The 26,496-nt window shown below is 41.5% G+C and overlaps 1 protein-coding gene across 1 annotated transcript in view; it reads right to left on the reverse strand.

Annotated features, from left to right (window-relative positions):
• Positions 1-26,496, reverse strand: part of ABCA12 (ATP binding cassette subfamily A member 12) — a 122,657-nt gene that overhangs the window by 84,329 nt on the left and 11,832 nt on the right. Inside the window, exons 3-10 of the mRNA XM_083625473.1 lie at positions 15,827-15,974; positions 12,490-12,578; positions 10,882-10,988; positions 9,689-9,874; positions 7,536-7,714; positions 6,708-6,820; positions 5,884-5,977; positions 807-4,820 (exon numbers count right to left, since the gene is read on the reverse strand). Of these exons, the coding sequence (XP_083481599.1) occupies positions 807-4,820; positions 5,884-5,977; positions 6,708-6,820; positions 7,536-7,714; positions 9,689-9,874; positions 10,882-10,988; positions 12,490-12,578; positions 15,827-15,974 (4,930 nt within the window). The remainder of the gene's footprint in view (positions 1-806; positions 4,821-5,883; positions 5,978-6,707; positions 6,821-7,535; positions 7,715-9,688; positions 9,875-10,881; positions 10,989-12,489; positions 12,579-15,826; positions 15,975-26,496) is intronic.

A 26,496-nucleotide genomic window follows, 5' to 3' on the forward strand; every position in this document is an offset into this window, starting at 1 on the left:
ATTCTAAACTTGCTTACTGAGAAGGAAGTCCCACAGTTAAAAAACAACAGTCAAGCTTGTGTCTTAATATGCAAGCTTAAGATTGGGCTGCAACAATTATTTCAATCACTTACACATACACAGATTCCTCTAGTTTACATATTTTTCCTGTCTTGGTAACTGCTATTATCCTGGATCTCGCAGCCTCTTTTTTTAAAAAAAGATGCTGTGCATTCATTTTACCGCCCCCCCCCCCGTCCAGCGGAGGAGGAAGCCGCTCAGGCGTCTGGGCCGGCGCACCCAGGGGCAAAGCAAGCCACCCATGGAGGCAGGGCGAGGGGGGGACGAGCCACCCATGGGTTGGGGCGCACTGCGGGGCTCCAGAGTCTGCCTGTCTCTTCCCACTCAGCCACCCTACAGCGGGGGGGGGGGGGGCATTGGCCAGCCTTCACTTAAAATGACATAAGAGAATCCAAGGTCCAACTAGACCAGGCATAGGCAAACTCGGCCCTCCAGACGTTTTGCGACTACAATTCCCATCATCCCACCTGTCCCGTTAGCGAGGAATGATGGGAGTTGTAGTCCCAAAACATCGGGAGGGCCGAGTTTGCCTATGGCTAACTTAGACCAACATTCTGTTCTCAAAGTGGCCAGTTGGATGCCTATGGGGAGCTCGCAAGCAGGACCTGAGTGGAACAGCGCTCTCCCTATTTGGCAACTCTCTGATATTTAGAGGCACCCCAACTCTATTTGAGAACAAGGTTGAATTATCTCTGAACTGTTGAATTCAACAACAAATTGTTACAATTATGAAACTGACCACTTACCGTCCAATCAAACTGCTTGGAGGCAGTGTTTGCACCAGTTCATTCTGAAGCAGTATTCTATTTAGAAGCATTTCAGTGGTCATGACAGAAGGGTGTGCAACATGGTCAAGTTGATATTCCAGATTGGTTCTGTCTTGAAGAAAATGTAGATTCACATCTGCTTTTAGCTCCTTCAGTAAATTCAAAAATGTAACATTTTTAAAAACCCTGGCATCAGGTACTTCACTGTCAACTAGAACTCTTTCCAGTAGTTTCAAGCCACGCTTCACAGACTCAACTTCCGTAATGTTCCACTTGAGAAACATGTTCCAGATATGAGAAAAAGTCCTCCATCCAGATTGGCTGTGGATAGCTTCTCTGGCAATCTGTAGCACTTCATTTATGGCAGCATTTGAAGGAAGGCTATCCTGCAATAGCTTGAAAAACACTGACAAATTATTCCCATCAGCTAAGCTGTCTGTGAGATTTTGTGAATAAAATTCTGCTTCATTGGCAAAGAAAAGCGGGACAAGATTCAAAGGATCGTAGTTGACTGTATTATTTGTATCACTAAGAACAGGGATTGGGCAAGTTGAATCACTTGGGGGCAACTCGTTAGAGATTATTGCTAGAGTTTTATGAATGTCCCTTATCCATGGATGTTTAAAATGGAAGAGGGTGTCCATTTTTGAAAGCAGGCTTGAAGAAAACTGTAGTGATTTGATGATGCATAACAATGCACTTGACAAATATTCACTATTGTTTTGGTAAAGTCTTGCTAATTCTGGAGTCTGCTTTAAGTTGCTTATTGAGTCCTGGAACAATTCAGTAAATGTTTGATTGGGCATTGTTCTGTTTTCAAAGTCCCTGGAAGTAAAAGGTAGTTCGCAATGACTTTGCTTCAAGGACTCAGGGATAGTGGCATTCTTGAACAACATCTGAAGTATTACGTGAATTACATCTTGGACACTGCAGTTATGTGGCCTTCCAGCTCTAGGGTTCCCAATATCTAAGAAAGGACTCAGAGATGAATGCAAGACATCTATTATCTTTGCTTCTGCTAAAGTACTAAGCCCTAACAAAGACTCATTAAATTCTTTTTGAAAGATAAAGTGTGAGAAACCATACACTGCAGCAATTTTTTCTTTAGCAGTTTCTTCTTCCAATCTGCTGTCAGAAAGCATTATTGTCCCTTGCCTCAGTATGTCATATACCCTTTGGAGGGCTTTATTGCTATCATAGACCAACTGAGGGGTTGCTTCTAATTGGCTGGTGTTAAATTGGTGTTCAAAAGTTTTCTGTAACAACAGATTCCTGAGAACCACATTGATTACTTCTGAGATGTTGCTGCTTTGTGAGTCTTCCTCAGTATACTTCTGTGTAATGTGGGATAAGCGTCTAGTCAGTTCCTCCAGTTCTGCACTGAAAAGAGTATCAGAACCATTATCCTGTGTGTAAAAATTTGTGGTGTTTTGGATTTTTTGCATTATTCCTGAAAGGTACGCCGTTAAGGGGGCATTGTGGCTCATGCTCATGTTTGCTGTAAAACGATACTTATTCAAAAGTGCTAAGAAGTACTCCAAAATGTTTTTTGTGCTTTTAGATCTAAGCAGAACATCTGAAAACTGCAACGGAGCTTCCTGTGTTGCATCAAAGTCCTGTTTCACACCCTCAGGAAACAGTGGATTTGCCATAGACATCACCTTTTTGATATCTTCCCATATTGTTGCTAATTTAAAATTGGTCTCATTTAAAAACAGCTGATTCCATATCATTCTACTTAAGTTTGATGCCTTCTTGGTTTCTTTCCAGCGAGGGTTCATATAAAAAAGGCTTTGAGCAAGAACATCAACAGGTGGAGACGAATTACTAAAAAGTATTTCTAAATGAGCTTTGAAATCTATGTCAGAGGTTTCACTCAGGAATAATTTTAATGAAGCAAGCATGTCTTCTAAATAGGAAGCTTTCATCTGCCAACTTAAGGTCTCAAGGGGCAGATGAGTTTCTGTTTTATTAGGCGCTACTCCTGCGCCAACGAGAAGTAGAGCTTTCCTGGTCATGTCCAAGAGTCGAACATACTGGTTTGCATTCGTCACATTCTGATTGGAGCTCAACATATTTGCAACTTCACTCAATACCTTTGATAAGTTCTTCCATTTTGATTGACTTGCATCATTTTTGCTCACTTTTAACATCTTTGATACAGCGGCATTCTTATAGGGCTCATTTTGTAACAAAATAAAAGATGCAAGGGCTTGTGGTACACTGCCAGATAAATTTTGTGCATGAGGTTCTGTTTCATTCAGAATAAAAGAGCTTAAAATGTGCAAAGCAGAAGGTCCATTTATAATGTCCATAAGCCCAAGCCATGGTGCTTGGCAGGTCAGATTACTTTGGTGGAATTCATTAGAGATGGCTGTTAGACGTCTATGCATCTTTTGTATCCAGGGATTCTTGTAGCTATGGAAATAGTTCAGTCTGGAGAGAAACTCTGACGAAACTTGTAATGAGTTGATGAAGCACTGAAATTCATCTGAAAAGTATTTCCATTTGTCTTTGTGGAGAGTTTGAAAAGTTGGCATCAATTTTAAATTTCTTATCACAAGCTGAAACCACTCAGTAAATGTATGATGGTGGGCTGTTTGGTTTTCCAAGTCTGTGGAGGTAAAGAGGAAATGGCAGCTGCTTCCTCTTAAGGCATCCAGTAGGGTGGCATTATTCAACAGTACTTCAAGAACAATGTGATGAACATCCTTGACAGTACAGTTTTGCAGTCTTTCATTAACCTGATTATCTTCCCTTAGAAAAGGGGTCAATGTTAAATACAAAAGATCCTGTACTTTTGCTTCTCCTGAAGAATCATGCTGTGCTGAAGTCCTATACAACTTCTGCAAAAGTAACATGCGTGAAAAACTGTAGAGGGTATCCAATTTTTTTATACTAGATGATTCTGTCAGGCTAGGATCAGAAAGTATATCTACCCCTTCCTTAAATATTTGGAACAATCTCTGAACAGTTTCATTGCTGGCATCCTTTAGCGGATTAACAGGAATTAATTCATGGATGTACCTTTCCTCCAAGTCTTCTAGCACATCTAGAGTTTTCAGAGCAGCATCTAAAAACATTGAGACATTTGCCCCACTGATGTTCTCCTCACTGTATTCTTTCATTAAATGGTTCACAAATTTGGTCAGCTGCCCAAGCTCCTTTTTCAAAGGAAGGCCAGAGCCATTGTGGTGAACATGAAGATTGTTGTGCAATATGTCTAAAACCTGCCCATAGGCAATGATATCTGTATCATTCCATTTTGCAGACCTCAGTTTTTCTGTAATACGCCAATAATGATTGAATTCATTCCAATGAGATTCACCAACGAAATTTTGAATGTCCTGCATCTTGTCAATAACGAAGGATAGCAATAAGTAATTATGACTTTTCTCAACATTTGCTACCATATTTAAGATTTTCTGGAGTGTCAAGAACTTCTCAGGAAAGTTGTAAATAGTAGTAGGTTTAAACAGAAAATCTGAAAACAATGATGGCACATCTTGGACTGATGCTAAGTACCTTCTAAGGTTTTCAGGCATATAAGATAATTTGTGAGAATTTATTGTTTTAATCGTTTGCCATATCTTTGTGACCATAATATTAGTCTTATTTAAAAATGTTTGATTCCAAATGTTTCTAAACTTGGGAACATTTTTACTTTCTTTCAAGTGAGCCATTATATCAAGCAAGTGCAGCCTATTAAAGTCATTTTGAAGCAGGAGAGATGTGAAGTTGTTGATTTGGTTGATTTCTCTCCTATTAAGTGCACCTCTTAATTTACTGTCTCTGTCAGCCTCCATTTGCCACTGAAGGATATCAGTCAAGTTCACTCTACTGTTATTCTCATATTGCTTGAACAGGTTGTTCAGTTCAGCAATGCTAAATTTCTCTGGTAAAAGATGTAGAGACTTCTTAATGGTTTCTAAATCCTTTGAGAGATTACGCGTTTTGAAGTCTTCACCAGCAAAATCTGGAGGTAATAATTTTCTGAAATGAGAACAAAAATACAGAAATACAAATTCAAATGAAATCAAACATTTATTTATCAAGTTTATATATCTCCCTTCATCCAAAGATCACAGGGCAGTTTACAACATAAAACACACAAAACCCCCACAAAATACATAGCATAATAACAAAAAGACAATAATGCCCCCTCAAGCTAGAACATGGCAGAATAAACGTGTCAGTCTTTATGCCATGACAAATGTGTAATTCTTTAAAATTCAGTAAACAATATGTTGCTTCTGCTTGAAGAATGAAGTCTACTCCCATCAGTTTCTGAATGGTGCTGCATTTCTAGGCTTGCATATAAGTACAAATTATCATTCATAAAAAGCAGAAGCAAAGGGTTCTGATTCCCACCTCATTGCTGCATTGAAGGAAGAGAGGAAGGAAGTACATGTGCCCAATACTTGCGCATATAAACCTTAAGCCATAGTTTTGTGCTACATTTGAGAACAACCAATGCGTCATGGATTCTGTCACTGTGGCTGAAATCCTATACACAGTTAGTTGGGAGTAAGCCCGCTAAACACTGTGGGTAGAATTCAACATCAAGCTCTTTCAATTGTTCCCTCTACACAAGCATTTCAGTTTGCTAGATGGAACAAGCCCCTCTCCTCCCTTTGTGTGCTATTCTGGGAATTCTCACACATACACACGAAAGCCAATTTTGAGGGACAGGGCCTGCCAAAAGAGGAGAGGAAGGAAAGCCCTATTGCACAAACAGAAATCCTTGTTCGAGGCTTCCATTTATGGAGCTGGTTAGTTAAATCCCGGCCAAGGTGACTTACTTCTGAGGAATCATGCATGTTACACAAATACTAACTCTCAGGGATACATTTTCCCCTAAAATCCACAGTGTGTTATGAGTTTAATCGACCAGCTTTGCCTCAACAACACAGCAGATGCTGGTTAAATGTTCATATGATCTAGTGAAAGCTATGCAGTTTTGCAAAGCACCCTTCCCACTGCCCCCTAGAATAAAATTTCACATTAGCAAAAACCTAACTTTCACCCCATAAATAATTTATTACTCTAATCTCACCTCACAATGTCTTTCATTTGAGTCATTAAAGTTGGGTTGTTTTTCCAGTAAAGAGAGAGCCGACAAATGTCATTCATTGCTGAGCTGCTATTATCTACAAAATAAAAATAAACAAGATAAATCCACAATTTGAGTTACTGCCTTTCAACTTTAATTGTGATGATAGTCAAACATAGCATTTGAAGGATAAATGTGAATTTTGAAGTATGGCTGTGTTTTGGAAAGTGCAAATTTGATCAATTAGGATTTACATGGAAACTGAAACAAATTTCTCCCCATCCCAAAACTATATTCAGCACTTCAGTCCTGGTTTGCTTAAAACAGTGTGTCATATGGGGAACACTGGGGTGATGATGGCTTACTAACTAGGATCTTAACAAGATCCAAGAATAAACCATGTTTAAAGATCCTGGTTAGTAAACTGACATGAAACCAGAGTTACCTGTTTCAGAGAAAATGAACTCTGGGTTAAATAACGTGCCAGAGATGGCATGTGTCAGGAGGAGATGAGAAGAGACCCTTTTCCTAGCTCTCTTAAGCTATAAACATTACATACAAACCACCCCAGTATCTCTAATGACTATTAATCTTTTCTATTTATCAGAACAACACTTCAACAAGGCCTTGAATAACTTATGAAAAAGTTGCTTCTATTTTCTGTTGGCAGTAAGCATTTCATTATTTTGTGCATCTTAGTGTATGTTATAAACTGAAGTAAAAAACCATTTTTTTGTATGATGTAACAAGTATGGATTTGCAAGAGCTTAAACTTGTCCATCAATATTACTTAGATGCCTGATAAAGAGATAAGCAAGCAGCCTCACCTTGCTCTGAACAGTTCAAGGCATGCAGCAGACCACTAATCATGTTCTGTATGGCTTGCAGTCCATTGTCACTTGCAACTAGTGGAGAATCCTTTTCCACAGCCATAATAATTCTTTGTAAACAGGGGAAATAAAGCAATAGTAACACAGAATGAGCATATTATAATATCAAACAGCTTTGGTTCCTGTAAATAGCTAGGTAGTGTAAGGGAAGAAATTGCACAATGTCTAGGGCATTTTAGTAAAACAAAATGGCAAGCATCAGGAGGCGGGCAGCCTATTCCCAAAGTAGTAAGAAATGGAGACAAAGGGGAGGATGAAAATGAATGCCATGAAGTCTATGAATTCTGAATAGTCAGGGTTTCCCTCCCTAAGACACTTCTACGTGGCAATCATCACTGCCCCATTTGTTTGTTTGTTTGTTTTGCTTTAATTTTTTGCATTTTCTGTTATAAACATTCATTTCTTTCACTATGTTATTCTATTAGCTCCTTTGATACAACAATTGATAATACAATGTTATATTAGATGCTGTTGTATCATCACTGCCCCATTTGAACACTATTTATTTTTATTTCCTTGCAAAAATTTCTGTACCACCAAGAACAATAAAATCACTTTAATGAAACAAGCACTACAGATGAAGTCCATGTACACAGCCTAGACCTTCAAATAAACCAGTCTACTACTGAGCCACTGAAATCTCATGCTCTCCTTTCATAACACCTCCCTTTATAACTGTCAGTGGAAGCTACCACTTCATCACTGTCAGCGAAATACCAGGAATAGCTATTATGTTTTTGGTGTATAGCTTGCCTTTTCTTTTACCTGCTTGTGTTCTGAAGGGCAGCAATCATATCCTTCATAGCACTGACACCTTGAGTGATATCTGGGGCCATCAGGAGGATGGGCCATAGAGAAGTTTCATTCTGCACTTGGGAGATGAGCGATAAGAACGAAACTGTTTCCTTGACAAAAGCCACCTGGTACTGAGAATCTTGCTGCAACTTAAAACAATAATGAAACTTTAAAAAGGAATAGAGAGAGAGAGAGAGCAGTTCACAGGACCCCAGTTCTCTTTTAATCATAGCTTGCTCACAATGGAGGGAGGGAAACAACTTCAAACTGCAGCTCTGTGGGGAAAGTATGTGTGTGTGATACCATACTTGGGCAGGCATCCTGGCTACTAGTCACTTCTTTGACTTCAGCGCTTGTCATTCTAGATATCTTTTTAGCACTAGGCAGGAGAGAAGAAGCCAGCAAAATTAAGAATTAATCTTGAAATGAATGGATGAAAAATGTCCTACAGAGCATCTGCTGCTGCAATAAAACAGTAGATTAAGGGTAGCAGCCCGGCCACAAAAGTGCACCTCGTTGCCCCATAGATTTAGAATCATAGAATCATAGAATCATAGAGTTGGAAGAGACCACAAGGGCCATTGAGTCCAACCCCCTGCCAAGCAGGAAACACCATCAGAGCACTCCTGACATATGGTTGTCAAGCCTCTGCTTAAAGACCTCCAAAGAAGGAGACTCCACCACACTCCTTGGCAGCAAATTCCACTGTCGAACAGCTCTTACTGTCAGGAAGTTCTTCCTAATGTTTAGGTGGAATCTTCTTTCTTGTAGTTTGGATTTCAGCAACTGTGGGCAAGACTGTGGCCTAAGATAAGTAAAACGGGTCACAGCATGGCCTAAATGGATTTAGAAATTTCTCCTTTGCTATGTCATGCCTACAAAGCATGTGAAGTGTGCATTAACCAAAGAAAGGTGCTTCAGGTTCATCACCAAACTACTGTACTCTTTAAACTTCCCCTTTTCCTGATTGCTGTTCCTCGTGCCCAGAACTTACTCCCAGATCACCTACGTAATGCTGACCCACTTCCATACTTTCCTGAGTCGCTTTTGGCTTAACCCCTTCGTTCTCATCCCATACTGAAAGTAAAGACATGTGATGAACTGAATACACATTCTTCCTTTTTGCCTATATCTTTTCTCCCTCCTTTTGCATATAAATTTTGAATTGTAAATTCCTCAGCTCAGGGGAAACCTTTCTGGGGTTTTTTGATTACTGTTCTGTAAAAGTATTGTTTCAAAAGTATTGAAACACATGTTTCAAACCATACTACTACTAGTAGTAAAAATATTAATTTGGCCTGGTTGAAAATTTAAATGTTTCCATGCTAAACCTCAAGAAAGCCCAGCTATATACGGGGTGTGGAGGTTTGCTTCATTTGCTGATGCTGCTGTGAGTTGAGAACTACAGACCTGCATGAACCTGTTCCATGACTAGGAGATCTTGTGATCTTGCCCTACCAGTTGCAAAACCTCCCAGATAGGAAGGGGAAACTGTGATACAGGCTTGGGCTCCCAAATAGTATTGAAGTATGCCAAAGGCTTGTACTGTACTAGCCCTAGAGCATCAGATCGAATAAGAGTTGCTGGGTGATGCCCTTATAAAACATGATGAAGACACAACAGGAGAAAGCAGACACTTGTGGAAAATCAAATTTTAAAAACCTAATCTGATGATTCCAATAAGAGGTTCTTTTGAACTCAGTTCAAGGGAGGGAACATATAGCTGACCGCTGCATGCACTGCAGCAGGAATTCACTATTGTCTGCAGCTTCTTAATGACTTGTATATTAAATATACAAGCAGTGAAACAGATGCCATCTCCAGCCTTTGCCCTTGACCAAGGAGAGATCAGCCTGCCTATTTTCCAACAATCAAAGATAAAGTCTGATATTCCATCCCTGCTTCTTCCTGCCATTCATTTCCAGCTATTGCAGCTCACGAAGCACAAAGAAACTGAAATGCCTCTTTCACAAAACTGCCAACTCTTATGCTGAGGGTACAGGGTGAGTGAATGGGCACAATGTGAAAAGCTACTCTGATAAGGGAAGAGGGGGAACTTTTCCTCTAAGCAATTTGATTGAGGTTATTATTTAGCAGACCAAAAAAATGAGTTGGATACTCACTTTAGGAATCTGACTTCTGAATTCCTGAAAGAAGGACTCTACAAGGGACAAGTTGGTGAAGCAAAATGTTCGATAGATGTTTGTTCCAAAGACTTCCCAAAGGAGATTCTGTGATGATGCATCGGCCGCCATGACTTCACAAATACCAGCTTTAAGGTTTCCTGCAGAAGACTTGTGCATCTGCATCTATAAAATAAATTTCCGTACAAGAAGAACTGAAAATGAGGTGGTTGTTTCAATGTGTGAATGATCAATGGTTTCATCAAATTTTTTGAACAGCTACAGTTGTTGGTGCAAAGGTTAGAATTGTTACACCCACGAGGCTAGCAAAAGGGCGCAGGGCAGCAGAACTTGTAAGACATCTAAATTGGGACTGTGAACACCACTACCCCACCCCATACTTCCCAGTAAAGGCATATGGAGCATTGCCGGTCCCACTGCCATGCCTAGAAGTGACTATAGCTTGTTTGCACATGCACACACTCAGGGATGCACACGTCTCTCTTAGACTTCATGTTCTATTGGAAATCAGGAAGTATGAAAAGTATGAAGTTGCTACTAGCCCAAAACCCAGGCTCTTCTCAGAATGGACACTGAGATCCAGCACTGAAGGCCTTCTGGCAGTTCCCACTTCTGGCAGTGAGGCTACAGGAACCAGGGCCTTCTTGGAAGGGGCACCCACCCTGTGGAATACCTCCCATCAGATGTCAAGGAGAAGAGTAACCCTTAGGAGACATCTGAAGGCAGCCCTGTATAGGAAAGCTTTCTAAGGTTTAGTGTTTTACTATGTTTTTATATATGCTGGAAGCCACCCAGAGTGGCTGGGGCAACTCAGTCAGGTGGACAGGGTACAAATAAATTATTATTATTATATTAGATTGACTGTGGCTTGTTTTTTCCTGGTGTGGCGGCGGCAGCAGCAACAATGGAGAAACGGAGCATATTTTAACTATGGATTCATATGAAAGGTGAACCAGGCATAGTCAAATCACATTCAATTGCACATCTATTTGTACCAGATCTCCGTGGAACAATCTAAAATAAGATCTGTTGCTATTTGAACACACCGAGATAGCAATTTTGGAAACTAGAAACATGCTTGCATTTTCTTATTATAATAAACCCATGCACTAATATTACGTAACAAAATGGTATTCCAAAGGTGATCTCATTAAAGTGAATATAGAAATTACCTCTCCCAGACTGAGAATCTTGTTGAGCAAGTTAATTCTGGCATGGCTGGCTGATGAGGAAATATTTTCAGCAATGCTGCTCAGATTGACTGTTGAATCAATTGGCCCTGCAATGATTTTAAAAAACATACAAATTTCAAATGCTGAATTTGCCAAAGAATGTGAGCTCATGACACCCCCTACGTAAGGTAAACAGTGCCTCTGTTTGGCCTAGATAAATGTAGCCGTCATAGTCCATTACTCCAAGCAGCAATAACTGGTAAGGCAGTTTGTGGTGCGAAACCAGTAGTAAACAGTTTGTTTTGGGAGAATCATGTTCTTGCCTTTGAATAAGGGAGCTGATGGTCACCACTGTCTGCACCGTGCAATCATACAATTGCTAGCTAGCTGAACAGTCATCCCCTGCTGATTTCAGAAGCCTGAATCCAGGTTATTATCCAGCCAACAGCCACACACTTGCACTTCATTCCCAATGCTTCAAAGTAAAGATAGGATTTCCCCTCCCATCGCAGACACCCTGACTTGCAGTTTTCCCCAGGGAACAGCCTCATGTCACGAGCCTTCCAAGGTGTTCCCACAAAGATTCTAAAACAACTCCCATTCACTTAAGGGGGTTTCTTCTTCAGCAGAACTTCCTTTCTCCCTTAGTGCCATTTTAAGCAAGCCTGTTATCTATCTGATTTCAAACTGGACTATGGGAGCCACAAATTTTTATGGCTTAAAAAACCAATTTCCTGACTTTGCCATAGTCCTGAACAAATTTTTATAGCTCAGAAAATTGATTTTCTGCCTTTGTCTGAGTCCTGAGAAATTTCACTTTCACTTTCACTTTGGCTCCCTAACCAGCCAATGAGGATACATGAAGAGAAGGAAGGGCACTTTAGTTTTGTGTGTCGAGGTCCCCAAGACACCCCAATAAAAACACAATTGATACAAATTTTTTGTTTCAGGTTTTTGGCATAATTTTGGCCACAACTTTATTAAAACACAGAAAATGTGAGTGGTTGCTTAGGCAGCGCTAGCAGCAGAAGCTGCTGCCTCTTCCCCCTTCTCTCTCTTTCTCTCCCCCCCCCCCACCCCGGTTGCAGACATGGAAGGAGCAAGCAGGGCCAAAGTTGTTTGAGCTATTTCTAAGCAAATTTGCTGAAATCTACACTTCCGACATGGGTTGCCATACATCTGGACATTGTTTCGAACGGCCGAATCCCAACAATGCCTGGGAAATTCCAGATGTTTGGCAACCCTAATATAAAGGCACATACCTGTAACTATTCTCAATAGTTTTAACTAATAAAGCACAATCATATCAATGACCTCCTGGGAATCAAGTCCTACTGAGCTTTTTGGAGCTTGCAGGACATGAGACTGCACACATATCTGGGAATAAGTCCCAGTGAATTTCTGAATATACATGCATATAGGCTTCTGCTAAGATATCCTCAGCTGCTTAAAATAATTGCTTACTCACTCAAGTACCCATAGAAAACAAAGCAATTGTTTTAATAGAACTCGCCTGGGCCTTGTTCAAATACTTCTCCATGGTTATAACATTTATCTGCAGCTAAGAGAGGAAGTTTGCTAAACTCTTAATAGAATCAAATAACCTACCCAATGAACCATTCTTGCTTTGGGGAACATCAGCACTCTGGGATGATGGATGGCTGTCCTTCTCCGGCTTAGCTGACCTTCTCCGTTTTCTGATAAGGAAAAAGGAGTGAGAAGAATCCTGCATCATCACTTATAGCTACCCCTTCACTGAAGCTCCTGGCATTCAACCATTCAGGCCAAGTTCTTCCCACCAAAATGTGAATTTCTTTATAAAGCACTGCCTTTATTTCAAGAAATGGGTTGTTGTTTTGTTTAGAACCATTCTGGAACCAATCTTGATGTTATTTCCATTACGGACAAGCTATTTGCTTTCCCCCCTGGTGGTCTTTCTCATAGGGTAAGGCAAAAAGAGGATCGGGCCAGATCCAAGACTGCAGCTCCATCACAAGGTAATGCTGCAACAGTATAGCAGAAGCACCCAGCATGTTGCAGGTGCAACAGTTCAAGCCAGCGCACATGGCAGCTCTTAACTGAGACAAATGCTGGTAGAAGTGAGCATGATGAAAGGAAGACTGGGAACAACAGCAAGTCTAACCACACCTTAATGACAAGATGCAGAGCCCCTGCAACCACAAGGAATCTGCAGAAGCCCCAGAATGTGCTAACCAAGACTCACCATGAGCATGCAGCCTCTAGACAGCAGTTCTCAACCTGTGGGTCCCCAGCTGTTGTAGGACTACAACTCCCATCATCCCTGAGCTCTGACCTTGCTGGCTAGGGGTGATGGGAGTTGTAGTTCAACAACATCTGGGGACCCACAGGTTGAGAAGGGCTGCTCTAGAAGGTTGCCATGAGAGAATCCGGCTCTCCAACTCTAAAGGTTTTGCCACTTCTGGGCTAAAACCTCGAGTGATTTGTTCATAAAAGCCAGGTGTGGGGAGGGCAGTTTGGGAAATTTTTAATTCACAATTAACTCTCCTATCATATTTCCTCACCTTTCTCTTTCAAGACCTTATAAGAATTTCTCATGAATCCTATCTAAGTTAATTGACCAACACCACCAAATCAGGGTCAACCATGTGATGGTCCGCCACTCTCTTTGGTGTACACATTCTGTGTGACCTTAGGCAGGGATGCAGGGTTAGAGTATTGTATAGGAGATTCTGGGTGCAGAATAGATGTGGCTCAGTGACAGAGCACCTGGTTTGCATGCAGAAGGCCTCAAGTTCCACCCCCAACATCTCTAGGTAGGGCTGGGAATGTCTCCTGTCTGAAACCTAGGAGAGCTACTGCAAATCAGTGCAGACAATAGAGCCAGGTGGTCGGACTTGGGGTAAGGTAAACTTCCTGTGCGTGGTCTACATCAAAATATCTCAAATCTTAAGAGAGAGTCTCAGAGGAGCAAGGAATGTGCTTGACAGGAGCAAGGAATGTGCTTGATAAAATTGATCACTTAGTTTTGCTGCAAGCTGATACTATTGTTATGCGTTTGTATGTGCCAGATCCCTCCAATCCCTGGATGCAGCAAGTGTTAAAAGCTAATCAAGCCCGGCTAGCTTCCTACAGTTGAGAGAGTTGTGGCGATTCAGAGAGCTATCTGCTAGCTCTGTGGTGATTGTTAATAGCCAGACAGATAGTCTGGGTCTATTATTCACTCTGGAGACAGAGTAATCTAGGATTTATCCTCAAGACACTTGGATCAAAGCCATTTTCCTGTTGTCTGCACCTTGCACCTTGGACAGGAGCAAGGAAGAGCTGGCAAGCTAAGGAGCAATGCCAATAAAAGAATCTCACCCTCTCTTTTAAAAGCCCTTTAAAACATATTTGGTACAATGAAACTGTAATGAGAATCACACATCCCCTTTCCATCTGCTTGGGGAAATTTATAATTTGAAAATCTGTGAGTACTACCTTTTGTGGCTGAAAAAACAGAGAGGAAACTAATTGTTAAAGAGTTATAGCAAAGCAGACAGCCTGATTTCTGGTAGACAACAAAAATTAAATCAGATGATAGGAAATCCTCAATCCTTTTACTTTGTTTCTTGCCACTAAAGAACCGGGGAAATCGAAAGTGATGCAGCCATAACTAGCCATGAGAAAGGAGGCAGATAAGAATCTGCTTTTGAAATAACACAGTTACAGCTGCAGAAGTCCAGGACTTTTAAGGGGGAATATTAACGTGGATTTAATGTCTAATAAGATCTAGAACATTAAAAGCACCCAATATGGTACCTTTGGATGACCCAGTGACTGTTGGTATTGTTCAGCAGTTGATGGATGAATAATTTAAAATGATCAGATCAATGTTTGATGAAGATGAAGGGAATGATGGGGGGAAATGAGCCAGAGTAATATGAGGTCAAAAATGGAAATGGAGAGGAAGAATGCACAGAGGCTTCAGACCAAATTGATGAAATGTTGGCAGGACTGGATTAATAAATAATTAAACAGAAAGAAGCAGACGGTGATGCAGAAATGGAAATGATTCCCACACAAGGATTTGGAGAAGTAAAAGATAAAATCACAAATGGTGAATTTGAGAATTATTTTAACTTGGTGCTGATAGAGTTGAGAAGGGGGGAAAGATCTGGGACTTCAGTGCTGGCCTGTCTTTAGTTCTGGCAGAGAAAAAGTACTCTGCCTATGATCTGAATTCAGAGAATGATGGTATTAAAGTTATGGTACTCTCTCTGGAAAAAGACTGGAAAAAACAAAAATGAAAAGTGCTAGAGCAGGAGAGCAGGATGTCACCATAAACATAAACAAAACTGGAAATAGAATATAATAGGAAATAGAACTGAACATACAGAACTGGGCATGAACAAGCAGATTATAACGGGAAGTAAAAATGGAATGTTGATCTAATATGTGATCAAAATGGCGAGACTTTAACATGGATATGGACGTAAGAATTTAGTCTTATGCAATATGGAGTTCATGGTGGTCAGAATTAACAGAGGTAAAAAAAAATTAAAAATGGTTAACATAATTACAGAACCTAACTTGGAAAAAGAAATGTAGGGAAAAGAAATGAATGATTCTGAGACACCCTGATTTAAAAGAAATATTGTTCAACAGAGAGTGGAGAAGATGGATGTTTGTATGGACTGAAGGTTTAAAATAATTACTATATAAGGAACATGGAAGTTCTCTTACACCTTTTGCTAATGTTTTACTTTTGTTTTCTACATCTTACTCTTCTCTCTTTCTCTTTTTCCTTTTTTATTTCTATTGTCTTTTTCACTTCTTTGTTTATTTCTAATTTTATTGTATTATGGAAAAATAATACTTTCTGTTGTTCATCAGGCAAGGGGTTTTCCCAGCTGCCTTGCCCTCACCCTCCATTAGAAGAGAACTTGGCCCCCTTCTTACGTAACAAGAGGACTTACTCCCTTACCTGTTTATGGGTGATACACCATTCAATTTTGGTAGCAGGTCTTCAGGTGTATATGGAGTGCTTTTGCACCTGGCATCTGAACTACAAAGCACAGTTTGAAGAAATGGAAAGAAACCTGCACTGGGAAGGTTCCGGGGGGCGAGATAACCTGGAAAGTAGGCAAGAAATAGGTATAAATCAGTATGGCTTGGTGGTATGCATGAGAATCAGTGAAAAATTACGCTCCATTTTTTTATTATTAAAAGTTTCTGATAATGAAGAGAAGTAAAACAGAAACATGCATAGATTAGAAATGAAGGTTTTGACAGCAAATCTAAGTGCAAAGAAGAGTGATATTTATCTCCAGCGGCCACCTCGAAGGGCAGAATTAAACAAAGCCTTGTGTAGATGGCCAACCAGATCAAGGGGGTCAGACTTCCCAGCCCTGTTCTCCGTGCATTTAAGGCTCCATCTGGAGAGGGTCCTGCAGCTTAGGACCCCCTGTGCATGATCTAGAGCCTGTCTTATACAGAGTACAGGAGAAGTGCGCAGGTCCAGGATGAACAAAATAAATCAAGGAAGACTAGAAGAGGCAAGAGTGGATAAAGCCACTCAGATCGTTCTAGAAACCTTTATAACATATCATATACTATTCTTTGCTCCTAGTCCTGCCAGACCTGCTCCTTGCCTTGCTGGCCTCTTTGCACCTGGCCTCGAAGGGCCAGGCCCTGATTGACTCCACTTGGCTGCTGAAAAGGCCAGAGGCCACCTTCGCTGTGAGTCCAGCAGGACCTGCTTCTCAGGATACCTAGAGACACTTGGTGTGGGGTATTGTTTGGGTTTTTTTGTTGAGGTCAAGATTTAATTTTGGAGATGCTTAATTTTGTTGTTTTGGGTATTTTTAAGATTCATTATTGTTAGCCCTTATTATGACTTATGTGGGAATCGCTTAATTTTATTGCATACCTAATGATATGTAATTTATTGGCTATTAAAACTTTTGATATATTTTTGTGATTATGTAAATCTTTTCATGTTGTAAGCCGTCCAGAGCTTGGTTTAACTGTGGAAAGCCAGCATACAAATAAACAATGATGATGATGAAGAAGTTTAATGGACTGATGAGCATTTGGCATTCCGTTTCCCAGGTTACTTTATCCTTGCCTGGTTTCCTGGATGCAATGCACCAAGGTTTCCCCCCACTATGAACTCTATTACACCCCAGTGTAAAAGCTGACTAAATGGTGCACAGAAAAAGTATTCATCCAAAGTCATTAAAATTTATGTCTTTATTATTTCAATAATATTTATTGAAATTTCAAAAAATTACAAAAATAAAGAAAAATAAAACAAAAAATACAAAATACAAAAAATAAAAACAATTATAAACAAGTCAATCTTTCCATATCTTATCTTTCATTTGCTTATTTCCTTGACCTCCTCACACCTCCCTTTTTTGTATTCTAGTTCAATTAGTTAATTCAGCAAATCCTTTCCATCTTTGTTTTTATCTTAGTAATTTATCTTAATATATTGTAACTTTACATTCTCACCTGTTAACAATCCATTTTTACTTACTCCTTTGTAACATTGCTGCTAAAACCACATAACTTCATTCCAGCATCCTTCTAACATTCCTTAATTTTACAATGTTTCTGTAGATAGTCTTTAAATTTCTTCCAACCTTCTTCTACCGACTCTTCTCCCTGGTTTCGGATTCTGCCAGTCATTTCCGCCAGTTCCATGTAATCCATCACCTTCATCTGCCATTCTTCCCAGGTGGGTAGATTTGTGTCTTCCAATACTTTGCGATAAGTATTCTTGCTGCTGCTGTAGCATACATTAAAAAAATTCTATCCTTCTTTAACACCGATTGGCCGACCATGCCCAGGAGAAAGGCCTCTGGTTTCTTCAGAAAGGTATATTTAAATACCTTTTTCATTTCATTATAGATCATCTCCCAGAAAACCTTAATCCTTGGGTACGTCCACCAAAGGTGAAAGAATGTACCTTCAGTCTCTTTACATTTCCAGCATTTATTATCAGGCAAATGATATATTTTTGCAAGCTTGACTGGTGTCATGTACCACCTGTATATCATTTTCATAATATTCTCTCTTAAGGCATTACATGCCGTGAACTTCATACCTGTGGTCCATAACTGTTCCCAGTCAGCCAACATAATGTTGTGTCCAACATCTTGTGCCCATTTAATCATAGCAGATTTCACCATTTCATCCCGAGTATTCCATTTCAGCAGCAAGTTATACATCCTTGACAGAGTCTTAGTTTTGGGATCTAACAGTTCTGTTTCCAATTTTGATTTTTCCACCTGGAAGCCAATTTTCTTGTCCAAATTGTATGCCTCCATTATTTGATAATAATGAAGCCAATCTCGCACTTTGTTTTTTAGTTCAACAATAAAGACATAATATCAACAATAAAGACATAAATTTTTTTTATTAGAAAAACTAAAAAAAATTATGTCTTTATTGTTGATATTTTAAATATGAGTTAATCCCAATCACACGTGTGGTGGTATGGTTTAAAGTGCATATCAGGTATGTGCTGAACCGACCTCCTCTTATTCCCCTCTCTTTCTCCTGCAGTCTACCCTCAGCCAGCTCACTTTTGGTACTGGAATCTGGCTGGGAGCAACGGCAGATTTAGGGCAGTGCAAGTGGTTCCCCCACAAAGGACACCAAGACGAGGAGGGAGGCACACAATAATATATTTCTATGGGGTACCTACTGAGAAGATCCATTAAAAAGCAACTGTACCAAAATGAATTATTGTGAATATAAGACATCTTTTTGAGAGTTGCCAAAATTTGTCTTCACTCAGGATGTCATATTACCCAAGTCTGTCCCTGCTGGGGGGAAAGTAAGGAAGGGGTGAGTTCACACTTAGATCATACTCTCAACTGAGGAAAGTTCATGTGTAAATATTCAGGTCTGCTAAGAGCTCATTTAGTTTAGCCTAATTGGCACGGTGTGGAGAAAAGCTTTTCTCCCTTGTCATACTAGAACTCATGAACATCCAACGAAGCTGAATCTTGGAAGGTTCAGGGCAGACCAAAAAAACTCCACCTTTGTTGCATGTAGTTAAACTGTTGAATTTGAGTCCACAAGAGGAAGCGATGGCCACCAGTTAGATGGCTTTGAAAGCATCTGGCCCAGCTACAACATAAATCTCTCCCATATCAGTCTCTACAGCCACAACAGGCGCTGTAACTCTCCAACAGTTTGACTTCACCCCTGAAGGCACACTCCTCCATTATTTCCCAAGACAGGTGCCAACAAGAGCACCTTTCATGGAGCAAAAGGCTATCAATGTCCACCAGCCACAATGACCATGTTCTGCCTCCACTATCCCAGGCTATAGGCCTCTGAATGCCAGGTGAAGGGAATCCCAAATGGAGAGTTTCTGCTTGCATGTTTCTCATAGACATCTGGCCGGCTACCGTGAGAACAGGATGATGGCCTCTTCCAGCAGGATTCTTCTTATGACCCTTGAGAATTCAGCCAGAAACGACTTGTTTACTCCTCCATAGTCCTTTATATTAATAAAGGAGAGGACTGTGGGGTGTTAACTCTGCTGTAGAGTTGAAAATTACAAATGAAGTCTACCTATTAATTAATGACTGTTGGAAAGCAAAGCAACAATGATTGCACAGTTGCCTTCCTGTTCTAGAAGTGGATTCTGATGTAATTAAAGTAACATAACATTAAAATGACAAAGCAGTTAATTAGTGCCTTCTTAGGGCAGAACATCAGTCGTGGACAAAGGGGTTCAGAGACTGGAGAGAAAGATAGATAGATGATAGATAGATAGATAGATAGATAGATGATAGATGATAGATAGATGATAGATAGATGATAGATAGATAGATAGATAGATAGATAGATAGATAGATTATTTGCAGGTTTTCCTGATGGTGGTTGCAACATGAAACCATGGGTGTTTGCTATTTATATCATGTAAGGACAGGAGGTTTTGTTTATGCAAGCATTTCTACTCCATCTTTCTGTCCCATGACTGAAAAATCTATATATAGAATAAGAAAAATACAGGAAAAACCCTAATTGTAGCCAACAAATAAAAGCAAAGAGTGTCCAATATGCAATCCCTGAAACAACAAGGAGAGAGTATAAAACTGGGGGAATTAAAATATATATAAAACACTCAAATGGCTTTAAATACAAAAAATACAGGGAAATTAAAAATTAAATCAAGGTTAAATGCAAAATGTTATTCCACCAAAAGATAAGGAACAGAATAGCAAGTAAAAACATAGCAGATCATAGCAACATCAGTTTCAGATTCTCACAGCACAACACATGTTTATTCAGAAGTAAGTCCCTCTGAGTTCATTGAAACTTCATAGAAAGTTTTAAGTTTGCAGTCTAAGGCAGGAATTTCTAACTATTTTGACCACTGAGGAGATTCCTTAAGGGCTGTCAGACCTCTATTTGAAGGAGGCCTCCAAGGTGGGGCACATGGTTCTTCCTTTCTCCATTTTATCCTCATAACAAGCATCACTCCTGAGTTGGGATGAGAATCTGGTCTCCCAAGTCTCAATCCAGCACTCAAAACTACTATTTTAAGTACCCTTAAGTGGGCCTGGGCAATGTATTGAGGGGCAGACTGAGATGGCGGCTTCACTCAGCAGTATACTGCGAGTGAAACTGCTGCCACTCCTGAGTTCCTCTACCACCAGTGCCCAGTGCACCAAAAGAGAAACAAGCTGTAGCCGGGTGCTGGAAGCAGAGGGACTTAGGAGCGGCAGCAGTTAGTGATATATGTTGGAGTGAAGCCACCATCCTGCTCTGCCCTCATACCGACGCAGAGGAAGATACAAGCTGCATTGGCAAGGCTGAGGAGTGTGCGACTGCCCTTGCCTCAGCCAAGCAGTTTTATGGAGCCCCTGGCCCACCACTGGCTCACATGAGCCGGTGGTGGTGTGCAGGCTCCATGAAACTGCTCCATTGAGGGGCGCACGGTTGCCGCTCCCATCAGCCGAGCAGTTAATGGAACACCCAGCCTACCGCTGGCTTGTGTGAGCCAGTGGCGGGGTGGGGGCTCTGTTAAAGTGCTCCCTTCCCCCAGCTGAAGGAGCCTCAGTGCTTCTCTGGCTTGCTTACAAGCCAGAGAAGCATAAGGCTTCACGCCCCTAGCTGAGCAACCCTAATGCTTCTCCTGCTCGCGTGCAAGTTGGAGAAGGATTGCGGCTACTCAGGTGAGGAGCGGGAGGCTTTGTGCTCTCTAGCTGAGCAGCCCCAATCCTTCTCCTGCTCTTATGCAAGGTGGAGAAGGATGGGGTTAGATGGTGAGCATGAAGCTGCTTCCTCCCTGGCGCTTTGAGGCGCTGGGGTGAAACCACCTTGGCGATCTCACCCTGATGCCTCAGTGCTGTGGTAGGAAGCAGGGTTTTGAACACTGCAATGTACCGCTAGATCATGATGTTTGCCTAGCAATACATTGTGATGTAGAAAACCTGACATTGTCCAGCCCTAATCCCAAACACAAAAGGCTTTTGTAGATTAAAATCAGCACACTTAATTGCGCTTGTTCTAACTGTAGCTTCTTGTCCCACATAGAGATTTCTCAGGAGACAGATGAGGTGATCAGGCACTCCCATTTCTTTAAGAACTTGCCATAGTTTGCTGTGGTCGACACAGTCAAAGGCTTTTGCATAGTCAATGAAGCAGAAGTAGATGTCTTTCTGGAACTCTCTGGCTTTCTCCATAATCCAGCGCATGTTTGCAATTTGGTCTCTGGTTCCTCTGCCTCTTCTAAATCCAGCTTGCACTTCTGGGAGTTCTCGGTCCACATACTGCTTGAGCCTTCCTTGTAGAATTTTAAGCATAACCTTGCTAGCGTGTGAAATGAGTGCAATTGTGCGGTAGTTGGAGCATTCTTTAGCACTGCCCTTCTTTGGGATTGGGATGTAGACTGATCTTCTCCAATCCTCTGGCCACTGCTGAGTTTTCCAAACTTGCTGGCATACTGAGTGTAGCACCTTAACAGCATCATCTTTTAAAATTTTAAATAGCTCAGCTGGAATACCATCACTTCCACTGGCCTTGTTATTTGCAGTGCTTTCTAAGGCCCATTTGACTTCACTCTCCAGGATGTCTGGCTCAACTGATTGGTTCAAAATTGGCAAAGGAGTACGACAAGGCTGTATATTGTCTCCCTGGTTATTTAACTTATATGCAGAATTCATCATGCGAAAGGCTGGGCTGGATGAATCCCTAGCCGGAATTAAGATTGCTGGAAGAAATATCAACAACCTCAGATATGCAGATGACACAACCTTGATGGCAGAAAGTGAGGAGGAATTAAAGAACCTTTTATTGAGGGTGAAAGAGGAGAGCGCAAATTATGGTCTGAAGCTCAACATCAAAAAAACGAAGATCATGGCCACTGGTCCCATCACCTCCTGGCAAATAGAAGGAGAAGAAATGGAGGCAGTGAGAGATTTTACTTTCTTGGGCTCCATGATCACTGCAGATGGTGACAGCAGCCACGAAATTAAGAGACGCCTGCTTCTTGGGAGGAAAGCAATGACCAACCTAGACAGCATCTTAAAAAGTAGAGACATCACCTTGCCAACAAAGGTCCGTATAGTAAAAGCTATGGTTTTCCCAGTAGTGATGTATGGAAGTGAGAGCTGGACCATAAAGAAGGCTGATCGTCGAAGAATTGATGCTTTTGAATTATGGTGCTGGAGGAGACTCTTGAGAGTCCCATGGACTGCAAGAAGATCAAACCTCTCCATTCTGAAGGAAATCAGCCCTGAGTGCTCACTGGAAGGACAGATCGTGAAGCTGAGGCTCCAATACTTTGGCTACCTCATGAGAAGAGAAGACTCCCTGGAAAAGACCCTGATGTTGGGAAAGATGGAGGGTACAAGGAGAAGGGGACGACAGAGGACGAGATGGTTGGATAGTGTCTTCGAAGCTACAAACATGAGTCTGACTAAACTGCGGGAGGCAGTGGAAGACAGAAGTGCCTGGCGTGCTCTGGTCCATGGGGTCACGAAGAGTCGGACACGACTAAACGACTAAACAACAACAACAAAAATTGCGCTTGGAGATGCGCAAGCTTTAGGCGTCTGCTGTTTTGTAACTGCACAGCTATTCAGTGCCATAGCATGTGTTGCCAGAGTCTGGGACCTTGCAGGGGTGGGGAGGGAAAAGGATGGAATACGCATGCACATGCAACTGCCTAATTGCATCCACGTCACACAGGAGAGCATAGCCACAGTGATAAGAAAAGAGTAGTCAATCTGTTGTCTGTGGAGGTCACTTCCTGTAATGGCTTGGCTCTCCCACAGAAGCGAAGCGAGACACTGGTAGTAATTATCTCAGGCTTATTGCTCAAACACATAAATCACTCCGGAGCTCCTTCACTCCGTGTCTGACTCCAAGTTTGCAGTTGCCAAGTCTAAACTCTGCCCCTTCCTCTTCCTCCAACAAGGGAAAAAGCCCTTTCGCTTTCGCTCTTTCCCCCTCCTCTCACTGACCCTTTCACGCCTTTGAGTTTGGACGCTGGCTATTTCCGGCCTCCCTCCCTCAGTTTCTGAGCTGAAACTGTTAGTCTGTGTATCTCTGCTCTGGCGCCCCTTTCCTTGTCCACTATGCCCAGATGTCGCCATCTGCTGCCTGCTCTCTGTCCTCTGTCAGGCAGCCAGGCTGGCCCTCCTCCTTCCCACATTCCAGTCTTCTTATCTCTCTTTGTCTGGCCTCATTCCCAGCCTCTATCAGCTCCAGAACAAAGCTGACACTTGCTGGTTCTCATGGAGAAGCTGTTTTCAACGGACCCGGTGACAGAAGCACACGCCTGTATTAAGGCAGCACCGAGTGTTGAAGTTTTGCACCTAACAATTTTGCACCCGGGTCAATGACCGCTGCGCCCCCCTTTGCTACGCCACTGCAGCTATTCAAGCACACACCGAATCCCTCAGACAACCTGTTACTTTACAAATGTGGAGCTGAGATATCCCACCTCTATACTGTGAGGGTGAAACTCACCTTGGTCACTAGCAATGGAAAACATGGCAACAGACAATATGTTCTGGGTTCTGTCTAAGACTGAAAGCGCCATGTTTGGGGACAGCCTTCCTCTAGCTAGTGTCCTCCAGGCAATTTATATTAGCTTGCTCAGCATGGACAATGGTCAGGAATAATGGGAACTATAATCCAAACACCTGAGAGCATTTCTGCTGGACAACTCTGCTTTAGGAGGATAACACACTTAGGTAACACCAGCTATGGTTTTCTTCAGAGTTATTGATCACAAATGTTTGTTTTTAAAGGGTGTTTTTTATCATTATTAGAATTGATTTTGATTTTTTAAAGGAATCTTCATCTTTCCAACATTAATCAAGGGAGTATGTTCCTGATTAGATCTTTCTTTCCAGACACCAGAAATGCTTGCCCTCCTTGCCACCACAGCGCTTGAACTGCCTTTCTGCCCACACCACCCAGATCAATTCCGGTTCCAAGTCATACTCAAATTTCTTCACTGATATCTGGGATGCCGTGGAAGAAGCAGAGACCTACATTTTCCTCCCACTGCACCTCACACCCAGTGCTTCCTCCTGCGCAAGGTTTCTCATGTATTCCAGAAAGTCAGGTGCTGCTTAGAGGCTGAGAGAAACAATCCCTCAAAAATGCTGCTCCACTCCTCCATTCTGGTACTTCTAATAATTTCAGGATCTATTTTCTAGCATCTAGTAAAGTATGACGGATCTAAGAAATTAAAACTGGCTGTCAACTGAGGTTGAAAATAAAATTAGTGAACCTGAGACTTCAAACACATCCCATTCTTGGTCCTGAAAATCATAATCTTTAAACATGTTTCCCAAACCCTTATCTTCACAATGAGGCTTAGGGTCTAGTGCTCACTGAGACAGTAAATCTGCCTCTAGGCTGTACTATTTTAGAATGCAGATGGGCACAGGTGGACACAGAAAACTAAAATGTCAAGGAGAAGGGTTAACTTTCACTGTAAACTGTCCAGAGTCCAATACCATTTGTATCTCACTCTCATGACAAGATAAGTTCTCCTGTACATGCTGCCTTGCAAGTCGTCCTGACATACCCCATTCTACACACCACTATAGTACACTTGTTGACAAAAATTCAAAAACTGAGAATAATTCTGCAACACAAACTACATAAACTATGATAATTTTAAATTTGACAGCGAATTTGAGTTTCCTTGATACAGAGTTGGGGGTGGTGGAGGGCAGGGATTGGCACATAATAGGTAGGAGCTGATTATTCCAGTAGCAGAGTGCTTTAAAGTTCTGGAGGCATGTATCCTGAAAATAACTTACGGTACATAAGTTAGGTTTTGGAACTGCAGGGCTTTAGCCTTGATGAACACCTCAGGTAGCGGTTCAGGATAGGTAGTGGATTGTGCCCCCATCTGTGTCCCTTCCTGAGGGTGAGCCCCTTCCTGTGGGTGACATATTTTGGATCTGTGCCCCTTCCTGAGGGTGAGGCAGTGTAGGTGAGGAGACCCTGGAAGTTACCTGTGCCACTGCCCCTTGGCTATGACAGAGGCAAATCCTGTTAAAATTTAACTTCACAAGCTTTGCCACCATCGCAGCAAAATGATGATGGTACCCTCATAGGACCCCTTCCTCAGTGTGGCATGGATAGCCCTGGCACAACAGCAGATCAGGGAGAAAGGAGAAGGGAAAGTATTGGTGACAGTGGGGAGGAAGAGGAGAATGGAGGTGGGGGTATTTTGCCCCTGGAGACGCAAAGTGTTGAGGCAGCTCTGTGCCACTCTCCTTCTTATAAAGTATCTGGAATGATATTTTCCCACAGTGAAAATAGACATTACATCACCAGCTTGAGTTTTACATAAGTTTCAGTTCTGAGGAAATTATTTTCAAAGTGACATCTTTCACTGGGACAAAAACTGCATGTCTTCTTTCCTGTTTTTAACATACCTAAAATCTCTTCTGCCCTTGACGTTTCTGAGCTAGTGATGCACTATTGAGGACTGCGGTTGTGGCAGAGCTTACCAAATAGTGATATGCAGTTTGAAATGCCATTGTTGATTATATTATTTATTTTTTGCGAGAAGAGGCATCAGCTTAAGGAATTACATTATGCATTTTAACAGTTGTCCACTGGGATGTTACTGCTTTTGCCCACAGAAGTCGGGAGCAAAATACAATGTGCAAAGCAGCTCTAGATACCAAGGTTCAATATGGTGGAAATGTGTTGACAGGGTACTGTATAGTTAGGAGAATGAGATGGAAGTCCTAAGCGCAGCTACAACTCAAGTTTGATTTGAAGTTTGAGGAAGACGCTTTGATTCACAAGGCTATTTTATGTGTGAATGTTGCAAGGGAAGCACTACTCTGTCATTTGTAGAATGTATATAAAATACACATTGACTCCAAAATCTCCATTTAGATGGTGTGGGAGGGGAAGTACACCAAGCTGAGCCTTGGTTGCCTGGAGCAAGAAAACAGCAGGTGTAACCTGGCTATCTTCTGCAAGCCTAGACAACATGAATGACTCTGGCCCTCTAGGTAAGAGGTGTGGGATCTCCAAAATATGTAGATGCCTTCTTATTTCATAACACAACCCATTTCTGGTTTTTTGGGGAGGGCAGGGAGGCTGGAGATGCCTAAAAACATTAGGAATACTGCAGTTACA

Source organism: Podarcis filfolensis (assembly GCF_964270895.1).
Source record: "Podarcis filfolensis genome assembly, chromosome: 1".
NCBI lineage: Eukaryota > Metazoa > Chordata > Lepidosauria > Squamata > Lacertidae > Podarcis > Podarcis filfolensis.